Source organism: Vanacampus margaritifer, chromosome 8 (genome assembly GCF_051991255.1).
Source record: "Vanacampus margaritifer isolate UIUO_Vmar chromosome 8, RoL_Vmar_1.0, whole genome shotgun sequence".
Classification (NCBI taxonomy): domain Eukaryota; kingdom Metazoa; phylum Chordata; class Actinopteri; order Syngnathiformes; family Syngnathidae; genus Vanacampus; species Vanacampus margaritifer.
In genome coordinates, this window is record NC_135439.1 from 7,819,377 (window position 1) to 7,834,433 (window position 15,057).

The 15,057-nt window shown below is 42.3% G+C and overlaps 1 protein-coding gene across 3 annotated transcripts in view; it reads right to left on the reverse strand.

Moving 5' to 3' along the window:
• LOC144056396 (ras-related protein Rap-1A-like) overlaps positions 1–14,108 on the reverse strand; it is an 18,692-nt gene extending 4,584 nt beyond the window's left edge. Inside the window, exons 1-5 of one of the 3 annotated variants that reach the window (XM_077573182.1) lie at positions 14,018–14,108; positions 7,404–7,492; positions 5,762–5,830; positions 5,458–5,514; positions 3,855–3,995 (exon numbers count right to left, since the gene is read on the reverse strand). In XM_077573182.1, coding sequence (XP_077429308.1) covers positions 3,855–3,995; positions 5,458–5,514; positions 5,762–5,830; positions 7,404–7,460 — 324 coding nt within the window. In that variant the 5' untranslated portion in view covers positions 7,461–7,492; positions 14,018–14,108. Of the gene's footprint in view, positions 1–3,854; positions 3,996–5,457; positions 5,515–5,761; positions 5,831–7,403; positions 7,493–10,381; positions 10,458–13,695; positions 13,940–14,017 lie in introns of those variants that run through there. The other 2 variants (XM_077573185.1, XM_077573183.1) reach the window with 2 other exon arrangements.
• Between the last annotated feature and the right edge of the window lie 949 nt (positions 14,109–15,057).

The following is a 15,057-nucleotide window of genomic DNA, read 5'->3' on the forward strand; positions in this document are numbered from 1 at the left end:
TCATGTTAAAGATGAGAAGGTTAAGAAAGAAAGAATTAGAAAAATGCACTGAGCTGACACTAATGTCTTACAAATCCAATTATACCATAAATATACCTCAACACGAATCACTATCACATGTTTTTTTTTTTACAATACAGTAAATCTTTTTATTTTGAACTCAATTTTATGTATAATAAAATATTCACATTCCCTATGTCTATTACAATAGTATGAAAACATTTTTTATTGTACATTTAGAACAGATATAAAATTTTCGATTTAATTATTTAAGTCATGCGATTAATTCCAATGAATTTTTTTTTTTTATCGCCTGACACTTTTTTTTAATCATTCATGTTTGATGGTGGACAAATCAAAGTGTGTGTCGGTCATGTAAGTACACCGCACACAATAAGAAAAATAAGACACAAGTCCAGTTTTACTTTAAAAATCTGTTTGTTAGCCTTAAAGTACAATTACTTACTAATTATACTTACTAAAACTTAATTACTTCCCCGCCATAGACAAAAAAAAAAAAAAAAAAAGAAAAGCAAATGACATTGGTAGTTTTATTGATATTGGTTGATATAAATACAACTTAGGCAATTTTGCTATTAGGCTAACCAGTTTTTGATTTTTAAAAATCTTTGTTTGCGGACAAGTGCCGTGTTCCAGCCAATCCGAATATTCTTGTGTGATGCCCGTTACCGTATGTTGGCAAAGCTTCAAGGGGACAGCCACAAGGACAATCCAAATAGATCAATCAGTCCCCTCTGGGATGGCAAAACAATCATTTCAGTTACATAACTGATGATATAATCTATATTAAAAAGTGCTGCTTGTTTTGCTTTTTACACGCTAATACATCCCCCCCCCCCCCCAACAAGACGTGTTACAAGTTAAGGAAATGCCCACCACTACTACTTTTTGTACTGCTGTTATTTTCCAGTAAGGTCTAACACGAGTCGGGTTGCAACTGTTGTCGTATCGTCGGGATGCGTCTCATCCTGCCTGCTGTTTCCTGCGCGGCTATCTGGAGCTGCTGGCCGGGCCCGGAGGAAGCCGCTGCGGCCCCGCCCAGCCGGGGATAGCATCGCTTTCCTTCCTGAGCATTTCCAAACATTTCAGCTGGATTCTATGATACGGGCCGCCCTGCGCCATACATGACAGTGTTGGGCTGTGTGTGTTTTTATCTTCTGTTGCAAAGCATGCGAGATAAAGCCTCAAGTGACCACGTCTTCCGAAAATGCGTGGAAACGTTTCAACCCTCCAAACAAGACATCTGCAAGAGAAATTGACTTGCGGTGGGGCCTGCAACTTTGAAATCACTCAAGCGTTTTCGCTCCCTGCGTGGGAGATGTGGAAAAAACTGGATATGAGCAGGACATGTGGAAGCATCCCGGACAGTTTATTAGACATTCTAAAGTGGTGCAGGAGAAATATGGCGGGGTCCATTATCACTGCTCCCCGTGGGCCCGGGCGGACGACAGGAAGCTTGAGATATTCGTATTAACCCAGTGGAGGTCACGACTTGATGTTTGATATCCAAACAAGCCGCTTGGGTACTGGACTGCCCAACGACATTTCTAGCAAGGGGTCCTGGGAGAGCCCAGGAATGCGCTGCTAACGCAAACGTCGAGCCAAGCTGCGATAAAAAGGATGGCGAGAGAGAGAGAGCGAGCAAAAAAAAAAAAATGTTCAGTGTCAGCACGAGGAAGCATTAGCTTGCTGGAAGGGTCCACACCAGCCAACCAGGACTTGCGCAGACGCCGCCAACATGCTGCAGACGGGTCCGATCCTGCCCACGGTGGCATTCTTTGGGGATTGGATTGCAGTTCAAATGAAGGCAGCGAGTCACGGGAACCGGGTCGAGGCATTACTACCGTCCCAAGATGCAGACGGAGACGGTCCTGAAAAGTCACAAGACCCGTCTTGTGTAAGAGCAGGAAGGAAGTGAACGCACCGCCAACTGCTCGCTGACTTTATTAGTCGCTCATGACAAAACTTTTTTCTCTTTCGATGAAATGTGGCCCCGCTGAGCTCAGAGCGGACTCATTAAAAGTCGGCTAATTGAGCACTGTTGGAATCTGGTGCGGTTCTGGAGCAGGACAACATGCTGCAAACGACACACTTGCAATGAAGCTCATTGAAGACTTGTAATTGAGCTTAGCGATATTAAGGGTGTCTGCGCATTTTGCCAGCTCGGCCCTAAATGGTGCGTGGAGAACAAAAACCAGCTGCAGCGCCAACCGGAGGATGAACGCTCCCCCCCTAAGCTTGGCGAGGCCGTAAAAACATTTGACACATTTGTGTTTGGATGAAACACAAAGCATTGTAGGCATCTTTGTTTGCTATGTGTCAAGGCTGTCCTGCTTCAACCAAAGTGGCAACTTAAGTCAAACCACCTCACAAAATCCGCCGAAGTCCCTCCTTATCGCAGCTGATATGTTCCAGACGCCTTCAATCGTGCAACGCAAGCTAGCCCGCGGCTAACCTTCGCACCCCAGCCACAGCGGCTCAAATAAACACACACCGCAACCTCACAGCGGCATGTAGCTTTAATGAACTCGGGTTCCCTTGCACATGAGTGCTGTGCGGTCCAATCAGTCACATGGAGTGCCAGACCACAGTGAGGCCACAAGGCCCCCCTGGCCACAGAGAGGGGGAGGGAGAAGTAATAGGGAAAACATACAAACTGAATAAAAGAATAAAAGTTGGATGAGGGGGCAAGAAAGACAGACAGGAATTTTGATACCACAAAATGTGGTTACGTGGAGGTAGAGGAAGGGAAAAGAAAAAGAACATTCATTCGCCGGCAAGGAGCTCCAAAAAAGGACATCGTTGATGGCGCTGACGTGATCGCTGCTGCAGCAGAACACCAGAAAGGCGATGGCGTTTTCCTCTAAAAGGGCCTCACAACATAACTTGGCCCAAAAAGTGGAGATGCGAGGAAGACAAACAACTTTTCTGCCTTTTATCCGGGATGAACTCAACCATTTTCCCACACTTTCAAATGTGCCGTCAAAGTTTGACATGCTCCCGTCCTGGAGGGCTCAAAGCAACCGACACTCTGCAACATTTTACACCATATGCTGGGGCTGATGTTGTGTAATTATCTCACACCGGGATTCCATGTTGCGGTGCAAAAGTGCAAAAAAACTGTGGCAACATCCTTCCTGCCTTTGCTGGATTCTGTGTGAAAGGCAGGGGAGGATAACAACTGGATCTTTACCGGATCACTGTATGACCGAGGCAAGACTTTTTTTGCAGATGCTAATTTGAATCTCATGTTTACTTACACAGTGTTTCGTATAAAAAGGTGGATAAATGGCAGCTCATCTGTTAAGGCTCTGATGTAGCAATGTATCCATCTCTATGTGAAAGAGGCTAGACTTTTAACAGCTAATGAGATGCTAATCGAATTCTGACGCAAACAATTAATCACCAGAGTCGAAGGAGGGACATTTATTGTTTTTGCTGGGATCAAACCAATCAGCTACAAGGGGTGGTTGGGGGGGGAGGGGGGGGGGCGTTCGCAAATGAAGCAGTCCCCACTAACAGCACAATGATATGCACAGTGTACAATATTGCACTGTGTGCCCTCGCATTGTTTCCAACGCACAAGTAGGACTGGGACACCACAGCCTCCATTGTTTTGAGCTAATACGAATTTGTAATTGCCCTGCATAAGACGCCCGGTTTTCAGCGTTGAATGGTCGGCATAGAAACCAAACAATGTGGGCGGCTGAGAACACGGAGGCACACTGCGGCTGTAATCTATCAGCTCTTTGCTCCGTGAGCTTTTCAAGCCCGAATCAAAACAACAAACAAACGTGCCGCAAGGAGCTGATGTCGCGCGCGCACGCACTTACATCCTCGGTGTCCTTTACTCGTAGAATTTGTTCCCTCAAGTCCTGGAGGTCGTTAAAGGTGGACTGCGCTGTGATGGAGTAAACCAGGGCAAAGCCTTGGCCGTTCTTCATGTACAAGTCCCTCATTGCCGTGAACTGCTCCTAAAAACACGAGGAAAAACAAGCCTGATGACTCTCGTCATGCAAGTCGTCACAGCGTATCAGCCCGGTTTAAGATTAAGAGCTACACTCTAAAAAGAGAATTGGTGAGCCCGTTTAAAGTAGCACTTGGGAACTTTTCAACCGTAATAAAATATTTTCATAACTCTTCCGATGAAACAGACTTAAAACTTGTTAAATGGTAGCTTTGCCATGGTCTAAGGGGGTCGGTATCATTTTTACTGGCACTAAACAATTGAGGAGGATGGTAGGAACACTGCCACACAAAAAACTACAAATGTGCTGACTGCTTTATGGCATACGTCACTTCCTCCTTTCCCCATTCGTACCAAAGACGGAAGTAAATTTGAATGTCCATGGCATGAGTTAAAAAAACAACTCAATGCGCTTGTCCTCATGGAAAATTAAGTCTTTCTTCAGGCATAACATTACCGCTTTTGTCCATATGGCGCGGCATAATCAACAAACTGAAAATTCCTTAGTGTTGCTTTAAGATTACAAATTGAATTGTTGACCAACTTGAAAAAAAAATCACTTAAATTGGTAAACACACGATTGAATCGAGTTAGTCCAAAGCGATATATTAAGTTTAACTAATTATGAGTTCATTAAACTTAGTACTTTAGATTGTAGCCACTTTGGTTTAACTTAATTCAGGTGAATATGTTAAGTTCAATGAACTCATAATTAGTTAAACTTATATTCACTTTGGACTAACTTCATTCAATCGTGTGTAACCAATTTAAGTAATGTTTTTTAAAAAGTTGGTCAACAATTCAATTTGCAATCTTAAATAGGTTCAACAATTCTCTTTTTAGAGTGTTTCTTAAGAGGGTGCGTGTCAGGTTTTTCAACATTTCATGCAGCGTGGGTGTTGTTATTAACACCACAAAGACAGCCTTAACTCTTACTGTATGCTGCTCTATCCACATCTTAGTATAAAAACGCAGGATTTCTAGCAAATTGTACCAACAGTCCAGTGGGTCAGATTAAGAAGCGCTGGAAATCTTCAGGCTGCGAGGCGTCACTTAAGCATAGCGGCGCTTTGGAGATAAATGCTAACCGGCTAGCACGCCAACAGCTGAGGATGGCGGGAATTAAAAAAGGAGGCAAGCCAAAGCCGTGATTATTTCTCATCTGGGATCTGGTGACAATTGCATGGTATTAGTTCTGGCATTTTTACAACTGCAGATGGGATCCCTCAGAGCACCACAGAAGAATTGTTTTTCCTCTCGTAGCCAAGCTGCTAAAATAAATTATACTAGAAGCGCATGCCTGGCGAGAATCAATATTTGAGTAAAACAGCGTCTCAAGTCATGAAGACAACTGTCCTGATTAATATGGAAAATTGTTTATTTTTCCCTCCCCTTTAGATATCATTCTTGCTCATCTATTCAACAACAAACTAAAAAATTTGTGACATTCTGCTCGTGTATGAACTTACTGTGCCGGCTGTGTCGAGAATTTCAAGCATACATTGCTGCCCATCTACCTCCACTTGCTGCAAGGAAAAAGGACAGATGGGTTTATCAAACATGCATAACAACAGGCAGCAATTGCAAGTCATATGTGCAATCAGTGCTTATTAGGTCCAAAGTTTCAAGAATGATAGCATTGGAACAAGGGAAGTAAAAAGGCAAGCAGAAGCCGAAGGGCGTGGACGGCGCACTGGAGAGCAAACAACGAGAAGCAACAGAGCAGCTGCTCGCCATCAGCTGCCGCCGCTCCCGCCCTTCGGGAGCACTCACCTTTCTGTACGAGTCTTCTATTGTCGGGTCATATTTTTCCACAAAGATTCCCTGCACGAACTGAACTGTCTGGAAAAGAGGAAGAGGGGGCAATTGTTGGATGAGTCACTGTGCATTAAAAAAACACTATGAGACCCTTTTACATCATCTGCCAAAAACGGGATTTCCCTGCCTATATTCCGCCTTTGGAAATAATACCGGCGCCACAGCGTGTTGGCCAAGGTGGGAGAAATTAAAAGATTAAAGTTAATCCAACAATTTTGCTTCTAAAGACCAGTGTTGAGGGATAAACAACACCTGGTTGAAGTTAGTTTGGGACTTCATTGAGGCCTGCCGACAGCCTCGTGACGACCGGTGGACAATGTTGCAATCTGTTCTTCATTTGGACCCATTAAACTGTCCGATTCGGATTGAATCTGCACAATGGAATTTGTGCTGCGTAATTTAAAAACAGGTTCATCATTTGCAATGGCGAGCCCCGGAACGACGCGAATGGCCCAGAGTGCTCAATCCATAAAATGTCAAATCAGAAATCTTTTTGGATGAAAAGTCATTTGGATTGTTACTGTAGTGTAGTGACGTCATAATTCTGACGTTGACAAACGAAGAACTAAAACGAACCATGTTAAAAACCTAAAACGCAAACCAACACGTCACTCCTTTTTCAGATGACATTGGGTGCGTCTTGTTTCTCGGACGTTCCGCAGGAGCATGAGTGTTTGTAGCCATATTTATCCTTCCTTGTACAAAACTGAAAATGGCGGCACTCACTCTCAACAGGGATGGAGAGCACCCTCGCTGCATTTTTTTTTTTTTTTTTTTAGATAACATAGACTTAAAAATGTTGTATTGTATTTTTGACGGCGTGGTACCCGTGGTACTTTTTTTAAATATTTTTTTTATATGTCCCCACTGCCCAACTCTCCATTGCGACTATAAATGGTGTCATTTGTCAATAAAATTGCTGTAAATAGACCTATGCAGAGAAGCTAATACTTGCTAATGCCACCTACTGTAGTGGACGTGCAATTACACAAAAAAGTTCCCTGATGTCCAATGCGCCTCCCGCCACCCCCAACTCACCGCACCCCCACCAGAGGGCCCGCTCCCTATTTGAGAAGTACTGCATTATTGGTGCAAAATTGTCGTGCGTCCAATTAAGTCGTTGAAGTCCCCGTAAAGTGCAATTAAATGTCTTCCAAATTTCACACCACAGAAAGATTAACAACTGGAAAATATGAATGATTAAAAAATTAATTAATAAAAAAAAACATCGCCAAGTGTATCTTCTAAATTAGTGAAAAATACAACTATTTTCTCTGCGTTTACCTCCTGAAAATTAAATGCTACTTTTTTCTAATGACTATAGAGCCCTACATGGTGGAGTCGTGAAATTATAATAATATTTAAAGCTTCCATTGGCTGGGCTATATCCCACCGGGTTGTTGCAGGTACGAGCGGCGCTAGCCAGCAGCTAAGTTGCAAGCTACCAGGCTTTGGCCTAGTAACTAAATAACTTGTACTTGCGCTGAATAATCGCTGACGCGAATGAGAATGCTCAAAGTCTTACATAAATGTGAAAGGTGTCACAGACGAATGAAGAGCTCGGCAAGTGGGAGATATTTAAGAGGGGAAAACTTACCAGAGCGGACTTGCCCACACCGCCGGAGCCTAACACCACTAGCTTGTATTCACGCATGGCGGGATCACTTCAGCAGACAGCCAAACAGTCTGGAAGAGAAGCACAAAAAGAGAAAAGAAATTCATATTTCGCAATCAGAGTAGGAATTTCCCAGTTTTTCCATTCCTGAAAGGAAGGATTCTCGTCATTCCTGGAGGTTATGGCCAAGAGGCACAGCACAACAATGGAGGGAACACCCTTAAGTGGAGCTCCTTCAGGGAGGAGGAGGTGAAGAATACGTGACCCCGGTTTAACACGAGCCAGCTGTGCCGTGCCGGTGATTCATGGACCCTGCTTCTATTCTTCAGAATGACACAATCGGCTTGCTTTCATGCTCCGTGGCGCACCCTCGAGACTTTTTTTTTTTGTGCTCAATTACCTCTTCTAAGGTACTGCGAAACATCAGCGTGTTGTCTTTTTCCAGCCAATGATCGAAAGCAGCTGCCAGTAGGGGAAGTGCAGGTCATAATGAGGAAGAAATTGTGCAATCTCTGGAATATGGCTTTGAGCGCTTCCAAAGCCTGGCGCGCATTATGGCGCTAAGTCAGCTGGGTTAGCCAAGTGGGTCACTGCAGAGACCGCCACAGTGAGGTTGATTGCTTGAGGTCGGACTTTCTTTTGAGGACTGTTTATCCTGACCTGCTATTTTACATACATCTCATTTTAAAACTGATTTTCATCAATTCTATACTATTTCACTTGGGATGAAAGACGAGGTCTGCGGTGAAAATGACAAAAGCGGATATATTTTGAGTCGCAATGAAAACAACAAGGCGGTTTGATAATCAACCATTTTGCAAAGCTTCAAACGCAACCGGTGAGCAGACGATCCCCTCCCTAGATTGCGCACTTGCTTCAATCACGCAAAGCGGCCACACAAAAGACTATTAGACGGCCGACTTCAATGGCAAGCAGTGGCCATGTGGTCGGATGAAGGCTCCGGTGTGAATAATTCATAATCGTTAATCCACTGTAGCGAGGAAAGTTGTCCTTGTGCGATCCACACACACACACATCTGTGTCGCCCACTAAACACAGTGACGGCGAGTGTGCGGCATTCCAAGTACAGAGCGCTGATAGTGACATGCCAAGTGTGACATAAAGCTCCTCCACTGTGTTTACTGTTGTCAAGGTGGCAAAGCTACACCAAGACACAAATACCAGCCGCCAACACAAATGGCTCGTGAGCAGGAGCCAACACATTGGGTGCGAGCACTACAATATAGCTAGCTAGAGATTCTTATATTCTTTTATCTTACTATCTGAAATTAACGCGGGAGGCCACAAGGGCTGCATGAAGAAGCTCTTCTGTGATTTCTGCTCAAAAGGTACTGGCAAATAAAATGCCAACTGACAACGTGGGACAAAATAGGAACAACAAAAGGGTGGGAGACGCAAGTGTCAGATGTTACACTTTACACCCCCCTGTCTCGCCTTGTGGAACACCCGGAGCTACATGATTTATAACGGGCTTATATACAAGGTTATGAATGGCCTGCAATGAGCCAGTTTGTGCAGTGGTGTAAGAATACGTGGCCATGAAACATAAGAAGGCAAGCTCAACTACTGCCATATTTTCTGCTTTTCATTTGACTGTTTTACATATATGACCCTGAAGTGTTTTTCATAGTTATATTTAATATATTTCGGACTTAACTGCATTAGTGAGACTATGACCGGTTCAGATTTTGCATACATATTAGGGTTGAGCCAGTATCACAATTTGATGGCATTATAACAGTGGACAAAATCTCAGTTTTACTGTTTTGAAATAACAGCTCAAAAATTTTTCGTTTTGCAAAGTTGGGAGCAAATACTTATTACCCACCGAGTGTGGTAGGTGCATTAGTAAACAAATACAAAATAACTGCATTCTTTCTAGATAAAATCTAATACAACATCAATAGTACTTGTTTCTCAAAAAATTAGTATCTACTTCTCTGCTTTGTGAATTAAGCTAATGTGAGTCATGCTAGTTAATCATGTTATCCGCCTCGGTAGCAAGCCTAATGTCGTTATTTCACCAACTGCAGACATGCTAAGGCTAACAGCTAGTTACGAACATTCATTGAAAGACAGCCAGCCATTTTTCATAAGCATGTTTTACCTATCCACCCGCTATACCAAGCCGCGGCATCAAAAAAATTCCCAAAGAGTCGACTTTTTCGAGGAAGACAAAAATCCTAGGTTTGGCACCAACAAAGGAAGCGAAAAATAAATAGAAGAATCCTTTTTTATTAACACACAATCCTTCTGATGAAAAGTCTTAGCCGTTTAGAAACCATGACTTCTTAAAATCATGGTACACCCTTGAAACCGCTAACTGGCCCATGCCTGCCCTACACCCCGCAATTCCTTATCAAAGTGTCCATACAAATAACGCAAAAAGAAGGAAAAAATAGGCGACTTTGGCAGGCAATGTGAAAGGAAATATTGATTTCCACTCATACGAACAAGTAGAATCCAATAAGGATTAAGGCTGGATTTACACCGCGTGGCTCAAGTCGCATTTTGGGGGGCGAATGCAGAAGCCGAAAACAAGGGCAACCAATAAAATTTTTCACTAAAGTTCGACATATTTAACAGTTATTTTGTTAACATGATCAACACCAGTGTGAATTTTTTTTTTTTTTTTTTTTTTTAGTAAGACTGTGAAGGAAAGCTACACTGGAAATAAAAAGTACAGCCCAAGATGATTTTCCGAAAAAGTTTTCAGTGCCGCCGCGCAACAACATTGTACTTTTTGACAAAGCAAACATAAAAAGCCATTTAAGGACATCTGCCTTCAACCAAAAACCTCGCCCCGTTTCCACTCCCTCTTAACAACACTGTCACTCCTAGCAAAACAAACGCTGGGCTCGTCAGGCCCGGCAAATAAGGAGCGAGGGAAGGCGGCGTGCCAAGCGAGCGGAGCGCGCGTTTACAGTGACATCACTCACCCTCTCCGGGGCCAAAAGGTATGTGTGTCCATGTAGGGCAGCGAGCGGCATGTGCGACCGGCAGCCACGCGCTACGCCAGAGTGCATTCAGGATTTCCTGGCGCGGGCTAATCTGACATAAGCGAGGCTGTCACAGCTGCTGACTCAGCAGGGCGGGACTATGATTGACGGCCGCCGCCGCCCCCCCCCCCTCCTCGAGAAGGGCGCGCATCCGTTAAGGAGAGTGTCGTCGTCTTCTTACGGTCACGTGACATTTACACGTCCACTTGAGGTTTTTGGGGGCGGATGAGTTGTCGTTCTGGCCAAACGCTGATAAGATCCACCGCCACGACAACCGCGCATAAAGCAGCGGAGAGGAATACGACGCTAACGGCACAAACGCAAGTTTGAGTCATGAGCAAACGTAATGGCGTTTAATAGCAATAATTTGCTAGCAATCATAGCGGGGGAAAAAAGTCTATGCAATCATGGTTGAGCTTGTTATGTTGCCTTTGAAGCGGGAGAAGGAAATTGCTCAATTTCATTTTCCTTAAGTCCTAAAAACAACAATTAAGTGATTTATCGAGTCCCACTAGAATACAGGAGCTTTACAATCATTAGAGTTTTTATGTGCAGAACACAAGTCAGGTTTTATTTCTAACAGTACTTGACATCTTCATTTATGTACCTTTTACTTTACTGCTCTATGTAAATATTTGACCAAAACTATCTTTACAATAGCCTTTTTACTTGACCATTTATGACGGAAACATCTTCTAGTTAGTAGATGAACACCTTAGTTATTCACAATAGGTACTCCTGCAAGCCTCTGGCCAATAGTTTTCAGACTGGATTCGGGTTCGAATTTCCCCTCCCTCGATCTGCGGATGTGCCGTCATGTGCGTGTTGTGTACGTGAAGAAGTGAGCGTGCGGTTTTGTTTTCCAGCCAAAGGTGGCAGTAGCAATTTGAAATTAAATGTTCTGCATTCGGCAACTTTAATACAAATTATAATGAATGACATTTTGTGGCAATCGGTTTGAAGATATTTTAGAAACTTCTGAAGGTACAGCACCTAAACTCCAAAAGCATCTGGAGAGTCCACAGTTTACAACAAAGTTATTCATATGGTGGCGACGTAAACCACCTAAACACTTGATTGAAAAATACAGTAATAATTAATAAACCACCTTTGAAAACGCATACGTACTATGACAAAAAAATATTTTGTCTAGAGAAAAAGCTAAAGCGACATGCATGATGGGGTGTAACGAAGTTTTTGACAAACAGACTAACCGCATTAAAATCATTTTGCTATTTCTTAGGATTTGGCGAAATTTCTCCCCCAAAAAATGAGCAGCCTCAAAAATCTTTTTGCGCCGGACAACAACATGAGCGGAATGCATCCAACCATCCCGTCGGTGGCGCCTTGACCTGTAACCACATCCTCTTTCCAGAGACACAAGAAGGCTTCACGCTGACCGCCTAAAATAGCCTCTTCCACTCTCTGTTCCCGTAGCAGACAGCAGACGCACTTAAAAGCGTGTATGTGGGGAGGGAAGCGGTTGTTTCAAGTCAGCATCTCATCGTCGTAACCATGTTAGGCCCCAAAGGATGAAGGAGATAAGAGTAGAAGCTGTAATTGCGAAAGTTGAAATATGACTTCTCTTTCAAGCCTGCAACATAACCCCAAGCAAACCCCTCTAATGTGACCGAAGTCGAGACTTCCACTTCAGTGATTTCCAACTGGGTAACAGAGAGCTTGTAAAAAAAAATAAATAAAAATTGCAGGGGGTCCTCGGTTTATGCCAGTCCCTTAAACACCTTTCAACATTATGTACTGTTCACACAATTGACTTGTTTGCACAATTTATGGCTTTGAAGTGTGTTTTTCATACAAATACAGGAAAACATCAAACTCCTAGAGCAGGCGTTGCTACAAAGACAGAGAAATTATATCTGAAGGGGTTGCACTGGAAGTGAGCGTCAACAAAATCTGGATTCGGTGGACACTTCGGAGCGTGATAAAGCTTCACTCAGACCAACTTCAAGTTGTTGAGCATCACAATGTTCCGCCTCGAACTTGGATCCAAAGTGACTTTACTACCACGTTAGCATAGGTTAGTGATAAACTACACAGGCCATTCTAACTTGTTTTTATGCAAATTTGGTATTTAATTTGACTTAATTCTTAGTGGCACACAGTCTTCAACCTAAGCTTCTTTATAAGTAACAACGTGACAAGCAGACACCACCATGAAATCAACATCAAAGGCCGCTAAAAATCTTCCACAACAAATACACTTGAAAAAACAATTGAGTATATGCCCTATTTTATTTACAATATCACTCTTCACATAAAAATTGTTCCATTTGCGCTATTCAGTTTTCTTTCCGTTTCAGTGCAGGTGACAATTTGAAATGTCACAGTCATTTTGAAGCTGCAACTTGGTAAATAAAACCCAGGGAATTTAGCCTGTATTAGCTTTAGCGGTGGATATTTTCAGCTGACACTTGGCAGCAAAGTGCAGAAAGGTTGCCTGAGTAGCATATGAAATCAAAAGGGTCGAGGAGATGCGTTGAGAAATAATGAAGTTCCAATTTGAAGGCAATTTTGGGCCAGATTTTCAATTCACACAAAAACATCTAACACTCAATTCCTCCGGAACCTATCAGCTGTTTTCTAAATTCTTGAGATGGTCATTGCACCAAGACGCAATAATTTGAATTTTTTTGCGTAAATCTTGGCACGTTGCTATTATAAGGTCCACTCAACTATCACGTGAGCAAGTATTTTAGTTATATTCATGTTTTCAAAGACAAATTTTGATCACTATATATATATATATTTTTTTTTTTTACCTCCTCTAAAAGTCGGATGCCGCAGTTGCTTTAGGCGCTTCAAAATGTGAAACCGGCCAATTTCCACACAATATGAGCATCATATTTATTCATCCAGGTCGTATTTAAATCCCCCTGCAACCCGTGGAGGAGTGCGGATTCGAACCAAAGCTAATTACGAACACTTCCTTCCACAAACATGAATGCAATTACTCCTGTTCCATGCGTAAAAAGCTCTCACACAGATGAGATGAGGTAGCATTAATCTATAATCCGGGCCAATGAGATAAACATGCCCCTGCGTGGACGATGTCAGCAACACCGCTAAGTCCCGTTACAAAGCTCGTTAGCAATAATGAGGCTAACTAGCTAGCTTTAACGGGCCGCTAGCGGGGGCTAGTTAGCATGCTAGCCTGTTAGCACAGTAGCACACACACGTTCCTCGCTCCAAAATGCCCTAAAACACGCAACACACGCGCGATAAATGCCTCTTACGTCAAGCCCATTCTGCCGCTTTCCGTCAAGAACCAGGCCGAGTTGAGGTTAATGAGCTCCGGGGTGGGGTGGAACGAGCTTTCGGTGCTTGCGGGGTTAGCGTTACCTGCCCTTCCGCCTGGCCTTGACTAGAATGGGAGTGTTTCGGGAGCTACTCGCGGAGCTTTAATGTCGTTTTACCGAGCAAAACAGGCCACGTTCGGCGTAAAACACGCCACGGACCGCACACGTCATGAGTGTCGAGAAGGACAAAGCCCCCCGCGGTGGTAATTGCTTATCGGCCGCTATCGTATTTTTGGTGTCAAGGAAAGTTTGCGCTCACCGTTTGTCGCTTCGCCGTCTCTGTGGGCGCTCCGCAAAGTGTCAGCTCGGTTGCGCGCGCAGCCCACACGTCACTCCTGCTGAGAGCCCGCCGACACTTTTTTTGCTTTTTCATTTAAAAGAGCAACATGAGCACATTTCATTCTACTAGTCTTCTTTACAATAATAGTAATAATACATTTTGTTTGTTTTATTACTTCAAAACCACATCATGAAATTAATTTAAAAATATTTGAAACGTTAAGGTTATTTGTCATTTATATACATTGTAGGGATATTTTTTCTTTCAAATTTATTTCATAACGTTGTTTAATAATCTGTATCATTTTTTTGTTTAGATATTCTAATGTAATTGTGTAATGTTTGACTAGATTTTTTCAATGTACTTTTTTAAAATTCTGTAGTTATATACATAATTTGTGTTTATTTTATTTATATTTTATTACAGTTGCATGCATTATTTGTAAATTTAATATAATCTTATTAAAAATATTATTACGACATTGTTATAGTTTTTTTATGTATTACTTCTTATTTACATCTGTTTTTATTCCCTCTGTCATGATTTAATTAATTGTATTTATTGTGCTTATCAGCAGAAGAGCTTTCAGATGTAGTTTTATGTTTCTATGCTACTACGCTATTTATTTTAATATTATTGTATTTATTGTTTTTGTATTACAATCAGTTTATTTTCAATATTTGTTTTAAAATGTTCTCATTTACTGTTATTTACATGTAATTACATTTGTTTGTTCTACTATTATTACAATCGTTTTTTCTTTGCATTATTTTATTATCATTATTAAAAATGCCTTATTGATGGAGTCCATGAAAACCTGTTGTTTCTTTCAGATAAAAAGTAAAATGGAAAAAATGTCCAGCTTGTTATATGTTAAATTTTTGTGGTTGACTGTTTCCACTGCTTGTTGTAAAAAAAAATAAAAAATTTGAACGCAGCTTTTTTTTTTTGCAAGTCAAATGCTGTGAGGTTGAAATAGTTTGTTCTCAGGGAAAAAGCAAGCGAGGAGTCTGTATGAC